The sequence below is a fragment of the Toxorhynchites rutilus genome, chromosome 3 (assembly GCF_029784135.1).
Source record: "Toxorhynchites rutilus septentrionalis strain SRP chromosome 3, ASM2978413v1, whole genome shotgun sequence".
NCBI classification, from domain to species: domain Eukaryota; kingdom Metazoa; phylum Arthropoda; class Insecta; order Diptera; family Culicidae; genus Toxorhynchites; species Toxorhynchites rutilus.
Window position 1 is genome coordinate 238,015,351 of NC_073746.1, and position 26,771 is coordinate 238,042,121.

Here is a 26,771-nt window from a genome sequence, read left to right on the forward strand (position 1 = left end):
AGACGCCTAAATTCCATAGCATGTGCGACAATCTCGTACATCTTTGACCGGAAAACTGATGCAAAACTCCGTTTAAAGTTTGGATGGCTTTCCTTAAGCTTATTCTTCTCTTGTTTCCTTACCTAGCCGACAGGATTTTTTTGAAAAACAAAGATTCACACTGCTTAGAAAGTTGTAATGCGCTAAAACATATGCAGTAACTTATTAGAGGGTCGAAAAAAAACACTGCGCAAAAAAAATCCCGACTTCGTGGAACAATTCCCGACTTTTTCCCGATGTATTTTAATTCCCGAATTTTTCCCGCTTTTCCTGAATGGGCTTTTCAACATGGGACAATTGAGCTTGATGTTTTTTTTAAAGCTGGGAACAAACAATAAGTTTTTTTGAGTTTTTTCCGAAAGATTATGCATAAAAACATCGTTGTTTGAAGAAAAGTGAAAATTGTCAAAAAGTAACATGGGACAACTATGCGTAGAACGGCAGTATATATGTATTAACTTAACAATGTAATTAAATTGTATAATGTTTTTATATAAAAAAGATTTTGTCGCTTGAGACATTTATGCGATTATTCAAATAACATGAGACATTTATGCAAACAGCAGTTCTGATACTTATGAACAATCTTTTCCATCCCACATTCCTATGCATTCAACGCACTGTGCATTGTCTTGTGTGGATGACTACTTCGTTTGATACTGAGTACCGTTATCTATTATTTATAGGAGCAACGTATTGATTCGTGAACAGGTTCACTAGACATGAAGCTTCGTTTAGGAAAAGCATAAACCGATACTTGGTTGAGTAAAACATAAGATTAGCATGGTTTCTTGCTGTGGTGGCTGAGAGCAGACAAACGACCACAATGAGTTAATACGATATTCGAGATGCATTCGAGGTGCCTGCCTACTAGTTCCTGTTGAGTCCATTACAACACGTGCTATTCCATCTTGGCTCAGGAAACAAACCTCATTCGGTCCCAGAATCGAAGCTAGCTGCTCAAGCATATAGAGGTGCGTCAATTTATTTAGGAATGAAAATGAGGGTTTCTTATGTGACGATTACGGCTACCCCTCCTCCACCTTATGTCGCATTAAGTAACGCAACCTCAACTACCACCCCCTTTCTCACGTTACGTAATTTGTGCACGACGCCTTAGATGAGATTTGAAGACGTGTTCCCTTTTATTACCGATTGTGGTATTAAATCGGAGCTGAAAAGTAAGAAGACCTTCGGAATAAAGCCAGTGACTTTTATCTCACGTCACTCGCGGTGCAGAATAAAAGGGATTATTACATTATAACATACGGAGTCAGTGATGCCAACGTTACTAATTTTCCAAGATTATCCAGACTTTTCGACACAAAGGTGTTAATTTTTTCCAGATTTCTATCGGTTTCTGCATTAAAATCAACATCAGTGAACTCTCTGCCAAAGTTTTGTTGGCGGGACACTTTGCATGAGAACTGACAAAAAACATTCTAAAAAAAACGTTGGCCCCTCATTTTATTCATTCCTTATTTTTTTATTTTAAACCGATTGGCACTAGATTATTGAACAAGGGGATCAGAGATCAGAAAAACGATTTTTATAAACGCTGACCGGAAGTACTTTGAAGTACTATCGCCACCATCACAAATTCCAGTACATTTTGATATGAAGCTTCCGGAATCGACCATGAAACATATAGTATAATCAATGCTTGTAAAGATTTCCGTTCAATTTTCAATTTCGGCCATGGAAGTGAATCGCGAAAAGCAAACGTTCATTCGATTAATATACGGAGCATTTAAATTTACTTATGCTAAATTTGACGATTCTGTTATACATATTATTAGTAGTAAATCGGCTACATAAGATTTTTCAGAGGAAGAGGCCCGAATTGCATTAACTCTGCTCAACTATTTCAGAGTTTTTTTTTAATGAAATATATCTGTACAACTTCATAAAAACGTTTTTCAGAAAAAAAATACTTGGCAACCCAGAATTTTCATAAAAAAACAGACAAAACAACAAAAATATACGGTAGAACCCCGATTGTTAATATTGTTAATACTATTTTTTGTTAATTTATATAAAGGAATTCTGTATAAAGCAATATTATGTCCTCTAGAAAAACAGCACATTCAAATCGCATCGGAATACAGCCATTGCATACCAACCGATATAAAGGGTGTATCACATCAAATTGCATCACGGAAAAAACGCTGTAGAAATTCGCCCAGTAGACCGATCCTTTTGAAAATTTTAGACAGTAAAATAAAAACTATTAAACAACTTTTGGCATTTTCTTTTTATTCATACTTCGAGCCCAAGCCCGTATGCTCGCACCTTCCTCTTTACCCCGTCCATAAGGTTCTGTACAACGTCAGGTTGTAGTTTTTTTTAACAGAAATCTATTTTCTCTTGAAGTCCGCCTCCGATTTGACAACTTTTGGGTTCTTCCGGAGGGCCTGCTTCATAATCGCCCAATATTTCTCTATTGAGCGAAGCCCCGGCGCGTTGGGCGGGTTCATTTCCTTTGGCACGAAGGTGACCCCGTTGGCTTAGTAACACTCCAACACGTCCTTTGAAAAGTGGCACGAAGCGAGATCCGGCCAGAAGATGGTCGGGCCCTCGTGCTGCTTCAATAGTGATAGTAAGCGCTTCTGTAGGCACTCCTTAAGGTAAACCTGCCCGTTTACCGTGCCGGTCATCACGAAGGGGGCGCTTCGCTTTCCGCAAGAGCAGATCGTTTGCCACACCATGTACTTTTTGGTAAACTTGCATAGTTTCTGCTTGCGAATCTCTTCCGGAACGCTGAATTTGTCCTCTGCGGAGAAGAACAACAGGCCCGGCAGCTGACGAAAGTCCGCTTTGACGTAGGTTTCGTCGTCCATTACCAGGCAATGCGGCTTCGTCAGCATTTCGGTGTACAGCTTCCGGGCTCGCGTCTTCCCCACCATGTTTTGCCTTTCGTCGCGGTTAGGAGCCTTCTGAACCTTGTATGTACGCAGGCCCTCCCGCTGCTTGGTCAGCTGGACGAATGAACTTGAAAAATTCAGCTTATTGGCGACATCCCGGACCGAACTTCTCGGATCACGTCTAAACTGCTTAACTACGCGCTTGTGATCTTTTTCACTGACGGAGCATCCATTTTTGCCGTTATTCACCTTCCGGTCGATGGTTAGGTTCTCGAAGTATCATTTTAGTACTCTGCTGACCGTGGATTGGACGATTCCCAGCATCTTACCGATGTCCCGATGTGACAACTCCGGATTCTCGAAATGAGTGCACAGGATTAATTCACGACGCTCTTTTTCGTTCGACGACATTTTTCCAAATTTACGAAAAATTGACAGTGAAGCATGGCCAACGTGATCTATACACTCTTATCTGATTATAAACGAAAGCTGAAGATATAATTCCTAAAAATTAAATTTCTACAGGGTTTTTTCTGTGATTCAATTTGATGTGACACACCCTTTAGTGGTTCTCAGTTTTTCGTGAAATTTGGTAGTTTTGTTCTCTACCGTAAAACATTTGACCCGTAATTTTTTATTTTTTCATTAGGATGACCATTTCCATTTTAGGATTGTCCGAAAAATCAACTTTACAAAAATGACTTTTTTCTAAAATTCATAACTTTTGAACTACTAGACCGATTCAGATGATCGACATATCAAATTAAAGCCAATCACCTTTTTTGAAAAAATACTATACCTGCATAAAATTCGAATTCTGCTCTCGTCATTATTGATTGTATTCGTTTTTCGTTGTTTTCATAGTCTCGGGACCAAAGGCGCTATATTTTTTTATATTTTATTTTTTCTGGAAAGCTGAGGATTTTTCACATAACATATGCCGAAACCAAAGAGGCGTTTTTTTTTGTTTTTGAGTTATGATTTTTCAAAGTTAATCGATAGTTCGAAAAATCATTTTTCACTTTTTTCCAATGTGAATAGGCGGGTTTTCACGGTCACATTGATATTTCATCAATGACGTGACGTGATGCACTGTCTCTGCTCAAGGGTAACAAATCCAATAATGTTTCTTCGTATGTTTATAAATCTATCCAGTTTTCTAGAAGACTTATTTTGGTTAGCGAAACAACTGTATTCTCGTCTATTTATTGCAGATTTTTCATTTACAGATTACCCCAGTGTTAGAAACTGGAAACTGAAAATGCTATCAAAATTGAGAAAATCGTCGAATTTTGCGTTGCAGATTCTGTTCTGTAATCTTTGAACTGCTTGATAACCCATCTTGATCTCAGCCGTGATGAAACGTTATTTGCCCTGATTTGACAACGTTAAAAATCTGCTGTTTTTCTTTTGATCGTAAAGATTTGCACATCTTTCTAGGACGTAAAAACATTCATGAATCTCAATGATTAGTTGTGAAAAAATAGGTCTGGTCAAGAATGCCATACTACCATTCTTTCCTTCCATTCTTCTTGCACAATGAGAATTATTTGTAACTTCCAAGCATTCTTCAGTGTGTTCTTCGTGCAATCTCGCTAATTTTGATCAATCACGAAGAGCACCTATTAAATGTACAGCCTACCTAAGCTCAAGCTATGTTTTGAAAAATAGTCGATCCGAGTTGTTTGTAATTCAGTGATAAACCTAAACCAAAAACTGTACATACTAAATAAATTTTGACTATCAATGTCTATCAACCTGAGGTTTGAAAGCCGTCGATGACATCCGAAGACATCTGGGTTTTTTAGCTCTCGTCTACGTAAAAGCAACGCATAAAAAGCCCCGTAAAAAGAATAATATTGAAGGCTGGGAGGTTGCCATTCAGTGGAATATAATCGTCATCTAGGTTTTCTTCATCAGTGCACAATGCTCTAGGAGATGCATTTAAGTGGAAATTAGCATTTAGAGCTAGACAGTTATTCTCTAAACAAGAACTGTCTTCGACAAAGTTGTTTCAAATGATATAACGCTCATTTATATGTTATCAGAAATAGGGTGACAAAAATTGTCGATGAAATAAAAAATCTAACTTTCTTATCTTTATAGATAGAGATAAACATAGTTGAACAATGTTGTAGTCTCAGTTATTTGGAACAGAAACATCTTTGTAGAACGAAGTTTTTATCTATCTTTTGAAATAACCAATATAGCACCTTTTTTCTAAGTTGCGTCAGGGTCTCCATGAAAAAAAAAACTGTTTTTTTGCTCTGACTTTTATATTCCAAATTCTACATACAAACTGTCTTCGAAAGACTTTTAGAACTTATTAATACAAATATTTTGCGATGCAGACCTTGTCAATATCTCAACTTCACACAAAGTTATTGGTATTTTTTCCCAAAAATACGCTCTTTTCATTTGTTTGCCATTCTTTCTGGGGAAAACATAAAAAAAATTGTTGACGGAATTTGAGAGAACAAATTCAACTCTGCATAATACGTGAGCTATATTATTTTTTTGTGTTTGAATAAGTTAAAATTGAAATAATGAGTTTTTGGGTGAAAACCCATCAATAACTTTGATCAGGATTAAGATATTGACAAATTCTGCATCGCAAAATGTTTGTTTTATTTGAAATATAAAAGTTAGAGCAAAAAACCGTTTTTTCATGGTGACCCTAACGCAACTTATAAGGAAGACGCTATATTGGTTATTTCCAGATATAGAAAAAATTGTATGGGGTTGTATCTAGGACACGACCTTGGTTACCACTTCGAATATTATTTTAAAATGCATCGAAATTTTTGTAATAAAATATTTTCTTCGTTACAAGTAAATTTGATGAACATTCTTTTACGTTTGATATGATGCCTAGGACTACCAAAATATGTGAACGGAAGAATTGTCAAACGATCATTGTATTTCACATTTCCCTCTGAAATTATTGCACATCTCATGTTTACGTAGTTCTCGAACCGCCAAAGTTCATTCACCTCTAGTATCTGAAATGTAGATTTTTCCAGGCTTCTCAGTTTAAAAGTACGTTTGAGGGAAACATATTCCGCTCTACACAACGACAAGCGAGTACAAAAGTATTCAATACCAAAAAATACCCCCGACTTGCATGTACAGTGGAACCTCGATTATCCGCGAGCGGATGAACCGCGGTGCGGATTATCCACGAAAGCGAGTTCCATAGTAATCCTATAGAGTTTCCCAAAATTTGCCAGTGAGACGAAGGCGCTTGCTTTTTTGTTTTGGTCATAGCATTCATATTATCTGACCACTGGTTAACGTGACCTTGCAGATGGATAGTTTAATGTTTTCTGTATTGATAAAAAATAGTTGTCATGCTGAAAACTATCATTATTCTGTGTTTACACCTCATTTTTAGTAGTATATCGCGTTATCCGCGATTTTCGTTATTCGCGGTGACCTAGCCAGACTGTTCCGCGGATAATCGGGGTTCTACTGTATTTGCAAAACGGGTTCCCTCAGGCACATTGATTTTGATGTCCGTGTTAGGGAAACACAGCTCGGTGGGAACAAAAATACCCCCGACTTGCATGTTTTGACAAAGCGGATTCCCACAGGCAAATTAATTTTGAAGTCCATGTTAGGGAAACACAGCTCGGGGGGAACAAAAATACCCTTAAATTGCATGTATATTTACAAAGCGGATTTCCACAGGTACATCGTCTGTGTTGGGGAAACCGTAAATCGGGCCAACCAAAACTTGGCAGTTAGGGCGTTAGATAACGCTTAACATTTTACAGTTATTCAATGTTTTATCTGATAAAAAATAACATTTTATTAATTGTGATAAACGCGTATAAATATTTCCTATCAATTGATGCAAACATCCTTCCGATCCATTATGAAATGTTTGAGTTATAAGCATTAAAAATACGGGTAGGGTTTGCAAACACATATCAGCAATGTATGGAAAAAATGAAATTCTTCCAGTTTTCATGAATTTAAACCGTTTAGAGATTAGCGATTTGTAATGTATAGGATATCAAACAAATCTGAGTGAATTTCCGATTCGATTGGTCTGCAAATCATGAGAATTCGTTCACAGTGAAAACAGTTATTACGTTAACTATATTTCATAAAAACGTGACCTGTTTTCTGATTTGGCACCCTTCCTTAAAGAGTTCTACGTCAAAAAAAAACTTTGTTCTACAAAGATGTCTCAAATAACTGGGATTACAACATTGTCGAACTATGTTTACCTCTATCTATTAAGGGGGTAGTACACTATGAACACCACAAAAAATAGATTTTCGCGATTTTTTTCAACGAGAAAACAAATTACTATGATTAATCTGATATCACGGTTTTATTAGGTATATATTATTTAACAAACAAAAAATTAATTGGTGTCAATTGGATTGTCCCCTGAATAGCTACAACCGGTTTGTTGAGCACTTGCAGCCAAAACCATGTAAACTGGTGGGATTTCTGCAATTTTTTCTAGTGGACTGATTTCAACCAATTGTTTTTTTACGTGATCTTGGATAAATTTCCTGTCATCGTACGTAGGATTTTTTCGAAATATTGGTTCTTGACGAAAGGCGACTTTTTTGTGTAAAAAAAAGCCTTTTGTGCCTCAAACATCAAGACAAAAAAACTCACCAATTCAACGAAATTTTATTTTTCAAAATATCGAAAAAAAATCCTACGTACGATGATAGTAAATTCAGTGGAGAATTTAGGGAAACCAATTTCATCAAAATCGGATGGACCATTCCGGAGGTAGAACTCCCACCAGTATGCAAAACATGGTTTCGAGAAAAACGCGTTTAATTTTTGTATCCGCGCTCCATAAACAATTTTGATCACCCTATTTTTGATAACATAAAAATGAGCGCTCTATCATATGTGACAACTTTAATGCAAACAGTTTTTGTCTAGAGAATAACTGTAGAGCTCTAAATGCAAATTTTCACTTAAATGCATCGATTTTCCGAACACTTCAGTTTTCCCACCTATTTTTTCCTGCAGGAGGCTCAATCGAATGATTTTCGTCCTACATCGTAATGTTCTTTCATCAAGGTAGTATTGTAGAAATGTTCACATATTTTTATCATTTAAATTTAAAACACCTGCAACACCAACAACTCGATTGTTTTTCGAATTTCTAGACTGGAATATCCCCTTAAACCGAATTTGTTCCCCCATAAAGTCACACAAAATTGAATGAAATTGATGGTAAGTGGTAGTCAATAAATGAAGCTATCATATGGTATGATTTCAAAAACCTTAGCATATGTTGCTTTCCAAAGACTTGAAAAATTACCAAAATTGCGGTTCAATTTTCCGAACAGCTGGTCGTTAATGGGCTGAGGCTGAAGGCCCTCAATTGACCATCTTTGTGTGTGTTTATAGATACTACGCCCACGCAACAATACCGAATGACGGTGATTCAGCCTCCTTACGTTCACACACGCTCTACTGCATTGCAACAGAAAACATCGGGCTATTTATGTTATTAATAACACAACAATGGAAACCAATGGAGTGTAATATTTTGATGCAAGTTTTGAGAAAAATTGGAGCAAAGTTTTGATGCGGTATATTCCTTCCATGCAACTATTGTAAGAAGAAATAGATACATAAATGATTTAAGACGGAGAAATTCCGACGTGAGTCAGACGAAAAGTTCATTGTCGGTGCCAGATATGGGCAAAATCGCATCGAAATTCGTTCAACAACACTCATTCACAGATAAAAATCACCCCTCTATTCTCCGTTTATGCCTCACTTTATTTGAGACAGAAAACATTCACCTATCCTTTTCGCAAAGTTCATTCTCGATTAGCACGGAAAATACTGTCTCGATTCCGCTCATTTATTCTCAGAAATTTTTGCATTCCCTCATTTGCCTCTCAGAATGACGTTAAATGGTGATAGAATCAAAGTGGAAACTTTTGCTTGAACCAGCGAGTGTCTTTGTAAAATCATTCGTTTTTTACTCAAATAGCAATCATTGAGCCTCGATCGCGGCAGTAAAATATAGGTGGAATGGAACAAGGACTCTTAAACTGGCTGAATTCTTATCTAACAAATCGTGAACAAATTGTTCATTTTCAAAATTCTCTCTCAAATCCAGTAAAAGTCACTTCGGGAGTTCCACAAGGCTCTCATCTTGGTCCTCTTCTTTTCATTCTGTACGGTGATGACATCTCCTTCGTTCTCAAGCTAATAAATGTACTTGTGTATGCAAACGACATGAAGCTTTTCGCGGAAATTGGTAATGAAAACGACATCGAAGCTTTCCAAAACTAAATACATGTATTCCATACTTGGTGTAGTAAAAATCTACTAAAACTAAAAATGCAACTCCATTACATTTAGTAGCAAAAATCATGTACCAAATATTGTAATACGTCTTGGAAATCAAAATGTAGAGAAATGTGAAATAGTTAGAGATCTAGGCGTCGTCCTAGACTGTAAACTCACATTCATAGAACACTACAACTCTGTAATCAATAAGGCAAATAGTGTGTTAAGCTTTGTCAAACGCTTCTCACATAACTTCCAGGACCCATACACAATCAAGCTTTTGTATATCACATACGTAAGGCCCATTCTGGAATACTGCAACATCGTTTGGAACCCGTATATGGTCGTACATGAAGAACGCATTGAGGCAGTCCAGAAACAGTTTCTCTTATTTGCACTACGTAAGTTGAACCTCATTTCCACTTCCTTCATATGAAGCACACTGCATGCTCATAAACATCCAAGCACTAAAGGAACGCCGTAAATTTGCAATCCTTTCTTTTGTTAATGATCTAATTTCGCAACGAGTACAATCAGCTGAATTACTAGAAAAATTAAATTTCTATGTACCTGGGCGTCAACTAAGAACACACAAATTGTTTCTAACCAAAACATCCAGAACAAATTATGCAAACAACGCTCCTATCAATCGCATGATGCGTATATACAATCAGCACTGCGAATTAATTGACACAACAATGAATAAAAAACAAAAGCAAAAGACCATATTAATGAAAGTTATTGGTGAGCGGGAAGGTGAATTGAGTATTCATTCATTGAATGTTGTTTTCCATTCTTTGTTTTGTTATGTTCACTATCAGTCCCGATTGAAGATGGTCGGGGAGTGCAAAATGATTCATCGTGCAATCTTACGCTTGCTCGCTACATTCTTTTCGCCATAATTATTCTAAGCAGATACAAGAGTGATTTATAATTAGGTGTGGAGAAATGAGCGAATGAATATTTCCATACTTGGTCGGTGCTCTAGTTCGGCTGGGATTCAATGGTTTGAACAACTGGCGTCATTAACCCTTTCTCTACGGCAGTATGCTCCGTCAGAGTGCTACCGCTGAATGGTGCATTGCGCCGAAAAGTATGCACATCACGCTGGTGTGATCGATGCGCAGTATCACTCTCATGTCGTCTAAAGACGACGCTCGTAGCGAAAGGGTTAAGGCTATCCATCATAAAATCGATTTGAGGTTCAACGCCTAATGCACTCGGATTTGGCTTAAGAGAGCTCCTCTAGTGGAATGATTTATTTGACTACAGATTTTTTTTTAAAATGATGTATGCGTTTCAGCATCTGCTTTACTATTCGTATTCATACAATCGTTTACTGTTGAAGAGACAGTTGTGAAAAAATTTCACTCATCTCGAATAACTAATGAAAAGATAATTTTAACGTAAATTTTAAATATCTCAAAAACTAAATAAATAATACGCATATTTAGAATCAATCGATTTCAGGTTTTATATTTGAAACTCCTAATCAACTAAACCCAAATCCCTTTTCAAAAAGGGAATGATATGTTTCACAACGCTAGGAAATACAAAATACACTATGAGAAACAGAGCTTTTCCTCATCACTGGAGTATTTGGTTCATTTTCTGTAGCTGTATGAAGCCGATAATTGTTGTATTTTCAAAACATGTTAGTAATGGTTCGTGTGAGAGACGGTACTTTGTTCAATGAGCTTAGTTTTTGCGATATTTGTAGGTTGCGACAATTGGTTTCGAATGCATTAGAGAATATCAGATACCGTACTTCAAACAGTCGATGTTAGTTTGGTGCATTTTTTCTATAAAATCTTTCCAGCACAACATGTACTCCGAAATGGACATGCAACTAACCACGACAGAATCTGTCATCCGCGAAATTTAATCTTCTCTTTCCGCCATATCCGCGCTACTGAGTGTCGCACCGGTACGGGCGAAAATTCTTAAGAAATGCAACAAAAACAGCAGTGCAAGACAAAAAAAAACACAACAATATTGGTGATGGTGATGGTATGATGGCGGGACGCAACCAAGGTCGTTACCCGTCATGGTCCAAGGCTGAACCTTATGTGGCATCGTGTGGCATCCTGACAAGTGGCAATGCAGAGCGAGAGAGGAAAAAAACACGAGCCAGTCATAATAATCATCAGATTGTGTCATTTTCGTCCCCAACTTCAGCCACATGTCAGGAAGGGAGAAGAGAAACACAGCGAAGACTGGTTCCCTGTGCTCCCATCTGGCAGTCGAATCCTGCGTCAGTACACCAACAACGTGGGGTTCCCGTCTCTCACCGTTTCTCTCTTTTTACCAAATGACAGAATTTCATAAACAGTTTCAACAATTTGGAACTCGTCGTGCGCTCTTGTTGCTGCCTCTCCAAAGTGGTATCATCTGGGGGGACCACGCCGTGGCGACTGTTATGAGAATGATTCGCATCGTCAAGTGGGGTGTATCCATCTCGGATACTTGCACGAAGCGGGAGCAAACGTTAGGAACCTCCCTCACCACTTCTCGGAATTCGCCACGATGATATCGGCAACACTTTTTGCTAGCCGTGTGCTCGGGTGGGGCGATGTGCGGTGCACATGAAATCACATTTCACATGATTTCAGCTCGAAAATGTGCTTAAAAAATTTATAACTACCAAAGCAGAAACGTGCGCCGTAAACATGGTCTCACACTTCTGCTTCGTCCACGGCAGAAACATGCGAACGGTGGTGGGACTCCGTCACAGACAGCTTTCCGGTGTTTCACGTTTCCCATGGGAGCTGCTGCTGGCTGGCAACAGCAACAGTCAAAGAGAGTGGTGAGGGATTGAGGGGGGCAGGACACAAACATTAAAGTCGTACTTTTGCTCTATGCTAGAAGCGGAATGTTTCTAGTTCGGTACTGCGTTTGCGTCGTGGCACTTAAAGAACGATAGAACAGAATACATGAAATTTGGCACAATTTTGTGGGGCTAGAGATAACCTTGGCCGGAGTGGTACAGCTCGAATGACCAGAATTGTTCAATTATATATGAGGGTTGTATGATAGGTGTTGACCAAAACGAGAGCATTTAGCACTATTTCTATAAAAGGTATCTAAAGACAACTTTCGACGCTATGTATACCACGCTTTGTGTATACCTATTTTAATAAAACATAAAAAAAAAATTAATAAAATTTTAATAAAACTAAACACTATTGCGTTTTAGTGAAAATACTGTGGAAATCATTATGAATAAAATAAAATTCCACACAAAACAATTTCAAGTTTAATTCTTGAAAGCTGCCTTGAATTATTGAATATAAATAGTATCACAGTTGGTGTGCTATTGGGAATAGAACGTCAGTTGGTATGAATTTGATAGTAAATTCTTCCCGAACGAGAAACGTAAAATAATGCTAAACCAAGTGCTGGCGAGATGATACTATAGGCTCACATGAAGATATTCTTATCTTGACGGTGAATTTCATCGTTCATAAAAACGCAGCCAAAAACCAAAACTGTTGCTTACCAAAATCGGCTGTTTTCAATCGAAGTTTACAGTAGAACCCTGATTATCTACGGAACAGTCTGGTTATCTCACCGCGGATTACGAAAATCGCGGATAACGCAATAAATGACTAAACATGAGTTGCAAATACAAAAAATATTTATATATTTCAGCATGAAAACTATGTTTTATCAATACATGAATCATTAAACTATCCATTTGTATGGTCGTGTACACCAGTGGTCAAATAATGTAAAAGTCATGATCAAAACAAAAACCTACCACTCATTGACAAATTTAGGGAAGGTTCATAGAATTACTGAGGAACTCGCTTTCGCGGATAAACCGCACCACGGATCATCCGCTCGTGGATAATCGGAGTTCTACTGCACTTCTAAAATTGCAGATCAACCGATTTGTTTGATTTGTATTGAAATACGGATTCGGATCTACGGAATTAAAAACAATTTGTACGGGTTTTTATTGTCAGTACATGTTGTTTCGCTCTCTTCAGAATCATTGAACACTATATCTTTGAAGTATGTGACCCTATTTGGGCATGTTCCTTTGTCAAATACAGTGTATTAAGTCAAGTTGTTCCGAAAGATTATTTCAACAGAACGATTTAAAAAATCCTGAACATATACATGACAATGGGTGGCAATTCTTGATGGTGATTGCAGCACTGCCAACAGTCACACAAAACATGATCAGAGTCTCTAAGTTCTTCTAATGGTAATGGTTTCTAATTGGTTTCGAATGCACAGTTGTGAAATTTTATTGTCAAACATTCTATAGAATGATGATTTCACTTCATGGATTTTATAACCGATTACTCTGCTTACGATTTGACGCAAGGAAAGTGATGAGATTAGAAATTTTTCTCAATCATCATGACAACTATCCGCAGAGGAAAGTATGACGCTACGAAGGAGAGAAGATTTGTTTGCTTTCTGCACATTACTAACAGAAAGTTCACGTAGAAACAGTGAATCATAAAAACACACAATGAAAAGAATGTAATAATTATTGAAATATTTCAACGTAAGTTCAATCAATCGTGCTCACTCGGCTCTTCTTCTTGAAGTTTCAGGAATTGTATGATACGCCGTTGAACTATGTGAACTTTTAGGGACATATTCTCGACCTTGTCTAGCTTCTAGGTCAATCTGACTATAACCTTATCCTCTCATATTTTGACGTAGGACTACGTCTAACCGGAAGATATAGGGGGTGAAATGGAAATCTAGGCACTGAACAAGTAAGAAAAAATGCAAGATTTGGAACGCTTATAACTCGAGCATTTCTCAATAGATTTTTGGTTTTTGCATCAATTGATAGGAAATATATCTACGCATCTATCATAACGAATAACATTTCATTTTTCTTGAGATAAATAATTGAATAATTGTGAAATATCAAGCATTGTCAAAATGCACTATGTGCCCATTTTTGATTGGTCCATTTTGTGCTCCTCAAATCGTACCGACCAAAACGGGCAACCAGAGCAGCAGCGAAATAGAATGAAGCACGATTGGAAAGGAAAAAGAAAAAAATGAACGAAACATTGGTCGCAGTCTCACACATGCGTAATTCTCGAGCCAGCCAGTCAGCTTAAAAATCCCCGCTCCGCTGCCGTAACGATCACATTCTTTGTGTGGACACCGACTGAACAACATCGTTGCTGGACGGGCTGGACGGCGAGGGATCGAGTGCCTTTCTCAAGGCAAGAGGGCGGAGATGGTAGCGCTGGAGTAAAGTAGAGTAGAGTTTTCAAAGGGCCTTTCTCAAGGCTAGAGACGAATGAACTGCAAAAGTTTAAAGTCTCTATAATACAATACCTACCTACCTACCGTAACGATCATTCTCATTCAAACCGTACACCACATTGGTTCGCATCACAACACATCAACAAACCAACCCAAGCAGCCATGTCTGGACATGGTAAAGGAGGAAATGTGAAGGGAAAGGCAAAACCCCGCTCGAACCGTGTTAATCTGGAGTTCCCCGCAAGGGTAGCTAGGCCGAGCGCGTTAGTACCAGTGCACCAGTCCACCTAGCCGGCGTTATATAGTTTCGGCCGCCGAAATGATCGAGTTAGCTGGCAAAGCTGCTCGCGACGATAAGAAAACCCGCATTCGGAACAGAACACATTCGGTTCGGTGGACATCAAGACAACAGGCAGTTGCAGCGAGTGGCAAACGCAATCGCAAAACGGCATGAGATAGCAGAAGAAAAAAGTTTGTTCTTTATACAAACTGCTTTGGTGGCAAATCCAGAACAAGGCGGCATCGAGGGCGTTCGAAATGGTTTTTTTCAAAACCACGAGTACTAAGTTTTCTAAATTGGAACCATTCCATAAAACAAGGCGGTTTTCAGGGCCATTAAACCTTCCAAAAAAGAGTTTAGGAAATACAGTTCAATGCTTTCTAAAACATTATCCAAAATAATAATAAAACACAAATTGATTTATTCATCATTTGTTTGCCAGGATCTGATGAGTATGTGAATTTGGCAGTTGTTCTGAGCTTATTGATTTTCACCACTTAATCACTTAAATTGCTTCTAGATTGAAAGTACAGTAATTTACACTTATATCGACATTTAGCTAATTGGACGGACCTGTAATGCAACATATTTAGTTGGACCTTTTTGTAAACATAGAGTTCGGGGTCCAAATTATGACCCCACATTGAAAGTTGACACTGTACCACTGTCATCGCAAATGTTTAATTCCAGGTTAAAATTACCTCCAATCCGATACTGAGTGGTGGTAATGCGACGTGCCATTGAATGTAATTTACTGTAAAATATGTCACAAGCTGGATGGGAAGAAATTTTCCAACTGTGAAAGCTGTGGCGAGTGGCAAATGCAATCGCTAAACAGAAAGGTTTAGCCGAACAAGATGGGGATATCGAGTGATAACAAAACAATAAACTCTTTAGATTGAAGATAATTTTGTGATCCTGAAAAGGACCCTTTTTAGCCTGTATGTGAATCCAACGAGCGAACAAATCGTAATGAATGTATTTTTTTGCCATCGCTGCCTTTTAACGCTCATTCGTTCGTCTCGTTGGACTCGCCCCTCTGGCTGAGTCTGCCGATTTGTCTCTATCCTGTGAGTGTGTACCGCTAGAGTATAAAACACGCGGACCCCAAAAAAATATCTTATTTTCTTTCAAACCGTAAACCCGTGTGGTTGTACGGCATCGGCATCGTGGACGTAACAAAGGAGAACAAGTTAAGGGAAAGGCAAAGTCTCACTCGAACCGTGCAGGTCTCCAGTTCCCTGTTTGTCGCATTCACTGATTGCTCCGCAAGGGTAACTAGGCCGAACGGATTGGTGCCGGAGCACCAGTATACCTAAAAGCGATTATAGAGTTTCGGCCGTCGGAGTGCTCGAGTTGGCTTGCAAAGCTGCTCACGACAATGAGAAAACCCGCATCAAGAACAGAGCAGCATCGGTTCGGCGCTCATCAAGGCAACAATTAGTTTCAGTGAGTGGCAAAGTGTTTCTCCGGCACGTCGCATTAAATGTAATTTACTGAACAACATATCACAAGCTGGATGGGAAGAAATTTTCCAACTGTGAAAGCTGTGGCGAGTGGCAAACGCAATAGCTAAACAGGAAGGTTTAACCGAACAAGATGGGAATATCGAGTGATAACAAAAACACAACACCAAAGGTTCTTTTCAGGACCATCAACATATTCATAAAGAGTAAACAGTAAACTAATCCATTTTTCAGGTAGATAGGTAGGTATTCATGTAGGAGAAGAACATAAAACAATATATTTTCAAAATATATATTTAACAAAAGCTGTCCCCTTTGTATAGTCCTATGTCACTCCGGTTATGTCCCCGACATTACCCACCCGTCTTTTTTGATCCAAAAACTTGTTTTAATTGCCTTAAAATTGCTTTAAGAACAGGCTATTGAAATCACACCAATTGGTATAAAAGCTCGAAAATCCACTCAGTTATACGACGTAACATACGTGCGTAATACGTGCGTAACGATTGAGATACTATCGCTGGAATGAATGGATGTTTCGCTAACACAAACTTCAAAACCATGGAGCCTGGGAAAATTGGCATTGCAAAATAGATGCAAGTTGTGGGTAATTTTTACTCGTTTGCGTTTCTGCAAATCGGAATATATCCCTAACACGGATTTCAAAACCATAGAGCGTGGGAAATTGGCATTGCAATTGAGATGCAAGCTACGAGTACTTTTGTACTCGCTTGTATTTTTACAAATCGGAATGTGTTTTCCTAAAACAGATTTCGAAACCAATAAGTTGGGAAAATCGGCACTGCAGATCTTAGCAGTACTTTTATACTCTCATGCATTTTTGCACTGCGGAATTCGTTTTGCTAACACGGTCTGCAAAAGCGGGTACAATTTCTACGCATACCGTTTGATGATTAGGCAAAATGTTGATAGCTATTTGCTGCGATGACCACTACCATAATGCATGAATTGACCTAAATTGGGACTTGTTTGCAATTGAATTCGTAAATTGTTTCATTCATTCACTAGTTTAATCAATACATACAAAAGATAGCTCTGCGCAGTAGCGATATCGTACCCAATAAGGAACATCCAAGGTGCGATTATTGCTAATTGAAAAAAACACAAATGATTACTAAGCCAACGGCAGTCCTACGTCAACCTTGCGGTTATATCATAGGTATAACCCATCCATAGTTTTTTTTATGTCGGCAGTATCTGATATTACAACTATGTTTTTTTGAAAGTATGAAACTACCTGAACCATTCATCACGAAAGAAGGAAAATGTATTCAACTAGCGACTCGCATTTAAGAAAAGTAGATGAGTTATCTAAGAATATTTTTTTGAAGAGGTTTTGAAATATAGTGGAAGTGCGGGTAATACGGACAGTGGGGGTAATATGGACAGGTGGTTGATTTGTATAGCTACAATAGTTGACCCGGCAAACTTCGTCCCGCTCAAAATTTATTTTTCGTTATCACATCCACGTTTTCTTACTAAGCGCACGTACATGGGTCCAATCGCAGAACTGTTCATTGATTGATCTTCTAATCTACTCTTTAAAATTATTTTTTACTATAAAATATCAGTACTTCTACCAAAACTCGACATTATAATATTAGATTATTTTTAGACACAATTTTTCATCTACTTGCAAATAACATGTTTCTCCGTTACATGGAATAAATGTTTGATACAGAAAATATGATGGAATGAAGACAGCCCTAAATCGGACAATTTCTTTCTCGAGTTTTGCTCTTATCAACACATTCGGCGATCCATTTTTATTTATATAGATAGAAGACGATATAGGAGTGCGTTTTATCACATTAAAATCCATTTCCACTTTCGAACGAAGATCAATTTCGTTACCGTAAACATCAAATGGACTAACAACGCTTGTCAATACGTAATTGTAGAACACATGCGAATTGATTTGTTTTTGAATTTTCCCATTTTCCTTCAGAGTTTTCCCAAAATTTTCATTTGTCATGTTTGGTTGGAATATGTGTAAAGGAGAGGGGGGCACATTCGGACACTTTTTTTCCTTGATTTTTAATATTTTTTGCAAACTTGAAAAAAAAAATCCTGAATTCATCCTGGTTGTCATTTGGACATCAATGTATCATATGAGCGTGATAGATGAGTGCGTTGATGCGATTACGAATGGTTTATTCGAATTTTTGAAAATTGCCTTTTTGTCCGAATGTGCCCAATGTGTGGGGCAGTTTCGGACAGTCCTGGGGCAGTTTCGGACAGTCCTGGGGCACTTTCGGACAACGAAAAAAAATTAAAATTTTATGTTTATCAACAATTACTTCGGTTTCCTCTTATTTCCAGCATATTCTGCATTTTTCTGTTTATCAGTATTTTTCTAAAAGGAAACTGCTTGCTATGAGAGTCAGTAAAAATTCGTGATTTTGCTTTCTTCCGTTTTCGAGTGGTGATTTTCCGCGGTGAAGAACACATTTTTCGGGGACAAAGTTGCCAAAGTAGAATCTATCTGTGCTGTAGACGCATTGTTGTATTACCCGATTAGTCAGTTGCTACCTCCGCTCCGGTAGATGAAATCATTGGACCATTCAAAATCCTTGTCCGAAAAAACCTTTCTTGAGAATGGATAAAACCTACTCAGATTGAAAGAAGCATTATAACCGAAGCATGCAACCGTTAGTTGGGAGATTGGGAAAGACGATTCACCTAGTTGGACCTCCTGTGAGCTGCAATCATGGAAACGTTCTACTCGAAACTAGTTCGATAGCTATTTCCATCTCATCTTCGTTGATGCTGGTTCTATCGGTTTTCTTTTGTAGTTTCGAACCATCATTAGAATAGACTAAATTGATGTTTTCAATCAGACTAAATTGATTTTTTTAGTAAACAACAATCAGACACAAATTTTATAAGGTATTAAACAGTGTCCGAATGTGCCCCGTGAACAATTTCCGAATGTGACCCATCACCATCCGAAGACAAATAATAATTTTATCTAATAAATAGACCTTCATTTCCCAGTTGTATGCACGTTTTTTCATTTTATATTAGTTACTAACTGAGGTGGTGTACTGATATTTCTAAATCGTTCACAGAGGAATTAGGGACATACTTACAACTTCAAGCTCAAAAGTTTCGAAACGTCTATGACAAAGGGCACTGTGTTGTTTTCGTAAGTAATAAACTACCAGGAGATGTCGAATCATATGACAGCTGTTGGTGGAAGGGCTGTTAACTTATTTATATTTTTAATTTTGTTGAAAATTGTACCACTTAATTTTCACAAGCGTTGTCCGAAACTGCCCACGTCCGAAAGTGCCCCCCTTTCCCCTATTATTTTTATGGAACCCCCTCTCCATTCCAGAGAAGGGAAGGGTGTCATACCATCATAGAAATATTTCTCGTACCCAAAAACCCTTACATCCCAAATTTGGCTCCATAAGCTTTATTAATTCTCGAGTTATGCAGAAATGTGTGTTTCATTTGAATGGCAGTCTCTAAAGGGAGAGAGGAGAAGAATGTCGAACCACCATAGAAACGTTTATCGATCCCTGAAATCTATATATGCCAAGTTCGATTCCATTTGCTTGAATAGTTCTCGGGTTATTCAGCGCATTTAATTTTATTGAAACATGCATGAGAAGTGTTTTCTAAGAGTAAAAAAAAGAAAAAATAAACGTGAATCTGTATCGTTTTCGAAAGCAAAGCATGCGGAAAGGTTTAATCGTGTTTATTTGCAATGTGTCTCTTGTTTCGCTCTCTCATATTGCTCTTATATTGCTATGGCATATATATTATACAAATGTTGTACTAGTTTGGGAGGGTAGCATTTTTTTATTATTTTGAAGCTCATTTCATGTTATAAATCAGGATGTCAAAACATATGCTAAAAATTAATGCTGGATGTAGAACATGGAATTATTAAGAAATGGCTAACTTGTTTGGAGACTGGAAAACCCGTTTGTTATATGAACTGAACTGAACTTCAAATGGATTGTGGTAGAAAGAATCCGGAACCATTAATTAGTAACGCTGTCACAAATCCGTAACACTAGTAACCAGGGATGGTAAAAAATCACATTCAACGATCAATGAATAAGTATATCCCTCTAGTCGGATGTTTTTAAATCACCCCCAGCAGGCGATGCTCTTTTATCCTTCATATGTACACAGAGAGAATACTTGGAACGGTGAGCTACCAAGATCTCAAAAAAGCAATATGAAAGCGGAATCCCCACTGCTTGCACTCTCGAAGCATTACTTCTACTACTCAAGTTTTATCGTGAGTGCAAGCCACAAACGGTTAATCCCATTCCATAGAGCGGATGATAAGTTCTTGATCGGAAAGTGTACAAGAGACGATCAACTGAAATCTTACGACACTCATCGAGGGATTTTTAATTCTCTATTGCACTGACCGCAGTGAGTGGCTGACTCAGTCTCGTGTCGATTTTATTTTGCTGTCGTCTCCCGCTCGATAAACAGCAGACGGGTAATGGATGCAATTGATTAATTTTATTACCAGCAGATTTGGGCGAATCTCATCCCGCCCAAAATCGTTTTTTAGATTCCAATAATTCTGAACATTCGCATTTCTCTCCAAATAATTTTTCCAATACTAATTCAATTAGTGACTTCACGACACACCTTTCGAATTCGATTGAATTTCAGACCCTTTTTTATTTTGTAGATAAAACAAATCACATATTTGATTAATTCAATTCTGTGTGGTTACGTTCTTCGTTGCGAATAAATGTAATGAATTATTATGAACGTATGTTATTCATATATCGTGGACTTCCGACATATGTGGCAGTAGATTTATCGAACGACTAATGTTTTTTTATATCCCTTCAAACTTGTTGCATCTCTCAAGTGTACATACTGCTTTGACCGCCGATTTGCATGGTTGAATCTGGTTAATTTCAGGTATTCAGTCTTCATATTACCGAATGAATACTGTTGGAACAATAGGTATCGCAGCAAATGATTATCAACATCCTACCTTATCATCAAACGGTATGCGAAGAATTTCAGTGAACTGACGGCATTGGAATATATGCTTTGTGAGGACCACACAATTATTATCAGAGCTGATAAACATTCGACTGGAAGTCATGAACATCAATTCAATCTGTCCAAGATAAATTTATCCTTTGAAGTTCATTAACCTTTCTAAAGATGATCAGATGGAATATATTCCAATGTCGTCTGGAATAACTTGTCCAACACCTTATGATCGTAATATTGTTTTTGCTATTATTCTGATGTTTCATAACACGGCACTCTATTGATTATTCGCCGAAAATTAATAAAAAATATCCTTGAAGTTAGCCTACGGTTTTAGTAGCAGTGCAATATGGTGAGCCAGTCTCAGGATAAGAAAACATTTAAAAATAAAGCTTTTTTTTTGAATGAATGAAATGTATTGTTTGAGACTTTCACTAGCGAACGGTACCGACTACAATTTATATGTTTGAACAGAGCTCAGAAAGAAAAAAAAAACGAATGGAATGAGAGAATAGTCACGACAAGATAATTTTACACCATGACAACGCCATACTCTGGTTCTTGTATCTGTTAGGAATTATCTATGAAGAGTGAACTGAAAGATTCTACTTCACCCGTCTTACTCCCCCGACATTGTTCCCTCAGATTACCAATTGGCCGGTCCATGTCGTCGATCCTTTCTGAAAACTGGTTCCAATCTTAAGAAAAAATAAAAAAAAATGGCTGGATAACTGGATCGCTTCTAACCAACCAAACTTCTCTTAGATTTGAATCCGTGTATTGCCTGAAATATGGGCAAATGTAGCTTCCGATGGCGTATACTTCGAAAAAAAATAGCAGTATTTTTTTGTGTTACAAACTTTTTTTTCAAACATAAAATCCATAAAAGCATACTTGTACTCCTACTAATTATTAATACAAAATTTTTGTGTTGAGTTTTTGACTCAACAAAATTGTATTTTTTTTTTGTTGCTATTACAGAGACTTTTAATTCTCAATGTAGAACACTGTATTGCTTGTCGTGCTTCGTATATTACTTTGATAGGCAATTAAAATTTGTAAAATTCAATGGCTGATTTCAATATATCTATATAAATAAAAAATAATTTGGAGTCCATTCCTCACGATTTAACTCGAGAACGGATTAACGGATTTGAACAGTCAGTATCGGGTTTTATGCCTTAGTCTACGTCAGGTTTATATGAAATTTATAAGTTTATAAGATATTCTATACCACGAATATTGATCACATACAGAAAAATTATTTCTGGGAGAACATGAAATCGGGGTTTCCACAAAAAAATGCCTAATGTCTTTAAATTGAAACGTCGAGACACCCTAAGTAAGTTGTTTTTTTTTCGTGAATTTCACAAAAAATATAGAGCTATCTCACCACAAATTGATAGTCTAGGTCTCTTTTTATAATAAAATTTGTTCTTGAGGCAGAAATTTTGCAAAATGAATGTGTACGGTATCTTTGAAAAAATAAGATTGAATCGGGAAAGACGGACACTTGGCGGGAAAGATGGGCACTAACTTAAAAATTCAAATTTATGTACTCAATAAGTTTTGGAGGTCTTCAAATAAGCCTTAAAAATGATTGAACAAAAAGGCTAGACTAAAATCACCTAGAAGGGCTCGTAATTTTTCTCATTTTTTTCATGTTTAAAATAGCTTCCGTCATTTGGATTATGTTTTAAAAACCGCTCTGCTATTTCGTCCATGATATCTGCTTGCACTTGCGAACGTACTTAGTTGGCATGTGTTAAAAAAAGGAGGAGATAATCAAATTGTTTTCAAAACGAAACAAAACTGATTAATTTTTTTTTCATCAATATTTCTGGAGTAAAAATAAGAAAACTTCACCGCTGAATCGACAAACTGGAAGAAGTGATGGTAAAACACTCACGAAACGAAAAATACCCTAAACAATTATTCAATCATTATTTATTATAGAACCTTATTTTCTGCAGACGAAAACTTACATCAAGCTGCTCTTTGGAGATTATTTTTTTGTTTTTATTTACAATTTTAACAGAAGGTCAGCTAGGTGTACAAAGTAAGTGTCAAAAGTATTGTTATACTGTATTGCAAATTTGTACATCATTAAAATTTGAAATAAAAATGTAATTTATCAATTATACATAGGTGTCCATCTTTCCCGATTGTCCCCTACTGTCACCTCGATTTTTTTTGGTCGAAATGCAGGACGATTTCATCTTTCACCTTCATTGGTTTTCCAACAACTGCGTACATCATTATTCAATCAGGTATATGTTTTCTACTCTTCTTGCGGTTTTTGTGAAAAAAGGACAATGTTTCTGGATACGCTCTTACAAAATTACAGTAATTAAAGTTCGTAATATGATAATGAGAACTGTGATTTTGGGTATTTTTGGGCTGATTGTATGATACCCCACTAGACCAGGCTAGAAAATGATTGTTTGTTTCAGAACTAGAATGTTCTGTTGTTGAAAAATGGATACCTTTTCAAAATTCAATTCAAAATTAAATAGTGTTCTTAGAATGAAAAAGCGAAGGATAGAGTGGAAACTCTCTCGCCGCTTAGAGCTTTTGAAAAAATTAGAAAAGGAGATAACATGAAATCGCTCAGATTGTTCAAAAACAAAAACGTGAAGGATATTGTAAAAGCTGTACCAACGTAGCACACGATTCAAGCATTAATAAACACAGAATTTATATGTATGTACTGCCGTTGGCAAAAGCAGAACAAGTCGGTTACCTATGGGCATAGGCCGAAAAACAAAACAGCAAACAACAAAAAAATCAACCTGCACGCACATAATTATCGCACCAATCGTTTGAGGTGCTCTAAATCATCACCCCCTTTTCAAATTGCAAAGCACGTCATAAACACCGGTAGCAGCTGATTTTGACGGCTGTCCCATCTTCCGCAGTCCGTCGACACTACTCTTCTTCTTGCTACCACACAGCCCAAACACGATTACCCAATCAACCGATCGTCTGTTGTACTTCCACTCCAAGCTGAGTTCTGCAGTGGGGTTAGCAGGAAAAAAAAATAATAATGAAAACAGCGGAAGACAGAGTCAACGTGAAGAATGATAGAGACAGACGAAACATGATTATATGGTATCATTAGTCGTATCGAGGCTACCGGTAGCGAACATTTGGTGCCTTGGGTAATTCTTGGCTATGTGTGAGTACACTCGTGTACTCGGAACCATGGGTTGGGATTGGTTGTCTCACTATTTGTTTACGTTTTCAATCGATTCGATTCGCGGTCCACCGAGCGAAGGTTGCTAAAAAAGGTAAAGGAGCACGGATGGAACTTTGATGTAAAATTTTATGTCTGGAACAATTGTTTTTGAATTTTATTCTTCCAATTTTTAAGAGAACACTTCCAACCGGATTAGCTTTCTGTCAGCTTGTCAGCGATTTGGCAAGTGCTTCTCTGGATTATTACTCCTATATTTTATTGTCAACGTTGTGGTCGAGCATTGAGCACCGAGCACCGTGATGTCCGTGTCGGAGAATACAGATTGTCCCCTCATATCCACTTTCCTGATTAGTTCACAAATAATTTTATTCGTTACATTGTATGATCAAGTGTTGCCACAATTTGTATTTTACGCCAAAAATTATAGGGTAAGTTTCCCATCTAATGGTAATGTAGGGTAGGGCGGGGCTAGTTGGTTATTTTTGAATAAATTTGATTAAACTTTGTAGTACAAAGTTTTGCGTTAGAATGATATGTACCACAATAAAGTTTGCCTTTTACCCTTTAAATGAAAAATAAGCAGAGAAACATTTATTTGACATTTTTCTTCTATTTAATGTCTTTATATTTCAGAATAAATTGACCAACTAACCCCACACACGGGGTAATTTTTTTTTAACAACAACTGTTTTATGTTTGCTTTGAAAGATTATTACCAATGTTTCACTCGTAACATTTATTTAACATATTGACATGTTCTGCAAACTTTTTTCTAGTTAGAAACGTGTCAAAAACATATCGATCGCGGGAATTTATACACAAAAATGTTACGGTCAGGGACTGCGGGTTCGATTCCTATTCTGGCCGGTAGATTTTCGTGGATAAAATCCTTTTAGTCACGATTGTTTAGCGGTTGGGATCAAAATACTATACATACTTTGCTCATCCTGACCAATCCAGTTTGTATTTTGCTACCGTGTTAAATGGATGTGCAAAATGTTTCACTCCAGAAAGCATTCGTAGAATGTGCAAATCAAAAATACTTTTGTGCCATATCAATAACTGGATCTTGTATAGAATTTATATTAGTTTTCATGACTGTCTATCGATTTGCTGTGAGGTAATTGTTTCATGGAATATTGATAATCAGAGACAGAAGAGTTTTTTTTTTTGACATAGGACTACGTCTTTCATTTCTGAATTGGGGTGTAAGTTTAAAGTTTCGAAAACGAGAGCGTTACGCCGGAACATTATTTGTGGCGTTACTTCCTCCTAACCAACTGAATGAAGTGGTATGATAACGACTTCATACGAAAGATAAAATGTCTAAGCCTTACATGTTTTTTAATTATTGATCCAAAAACTTGTTTCAATAGCTTGAAAATTGCTCTGAAAACAGGCTATTGAAAACACACAAACTTTATATAAGCTGGCACACGTTCGGAAATTCATTTAATGGTAATTGCGATGTGACATGAGGATGATCTCGCTCACACACCTATGCATTATGCTCTCCTCACCAAATCACATTTCTTTTCTGCAGCCGGACTGAACCGATCATTACAGCATACGGAATGTTTGATATGGTGAGAGCATATTTCGCCATATCAAAGAAATCACATTGATGAAAGCAGCAGTTATAAAATCATTCGTTGACAAATACCACAATCGATTGCTGTTTCCAATTGGCGTGAAGAGGGGGGTATTATTTGTGCTGAGTTTTTTTTTCCTAGGAGGAATCCGTTCCTTCTTTGAGCGTTAATAATTCTGCACAGATAAACTGTCCAACAGCTATATGTTTGCTACTTATTGATCCGATAAACAATGTTTCAATGAAAAAAGTGCTGAAAACAGACTATTGAAAACACACAAATCTGTATTTAAGCAGATCTCCATTTCAAGAATGTCGTTTGATGTTTTTGAAAGCGGATACGGTTTGCTGGAAGCGTCGAATGACAATAAAGTGTCTATTTCAAGGCAGGTGAAGAGGGAGTTTGAATTGGTACCTTTAGCGTGAGAGGTACGGATGTTACCACTACGCCAGATCTCTCCTCAAAAAGGGTCCTTCTCAGGGCTAAAGACTGAAACGCAGAAGTTTCAAGCCTCTATAATTCAACATGAAGAAAAAGAAGAAGAAAACCATTTAAGGAGCGAATGACCTTTGGGTTAAATTCCCTTAAAAACAAGAACTGAACTGGAAATTCATTTAGTTATAATTATGAAGCAGGTGTAGAATTTTCTCGATCGCTCAATGAAGCACTATTTACCGTTTCTTTTCTACTGCCGATCTGATCGAAGCCTCTAGTGAAAAACGTACTATCGATGATAAATCGATATAGATGGCGTGCAAATGATACCGTTAGCTATGTATTCGAAAGCGG

General features: G+C 37.4%; 1 protein-coding gene and 1 pseudogene across 6 annotated transcripts in view; both read left to right on the forward strand.

The window, feature by feature from the left end:
* Positions 1–26,771, forward strand: part of LOC129780165 (D-2-hydroxyglutarate dehydrogenase, mitochondrial) — a 162,009-nt gene that overhangs the window by 91,625 nt on the left and 43,613 nt on the right. The window contains exon 2 of one of the 6 annotated variants that reach the window (XM_055788149.1): positions 9,451–9,592. The exons of the other annotated variants lie outside the window; for them this stretch is intronic. Coding sequence (XP_055644124.1) covers positions 9,542–9,592 — 51 coding nt within the window. The 5' untranslated portion in view covers positions 9,451–9,541. The remainder of the gene's footprint in view (positions 1–9,450; positions 9,593–26,771) is intronic. 6 annotated transcript variants of the gene reach the window in all.
* On the forward strand, positions 17,237–17,421 carry LOC129781017 (U4 spliceosomal RNA; annotated as a pseudogene).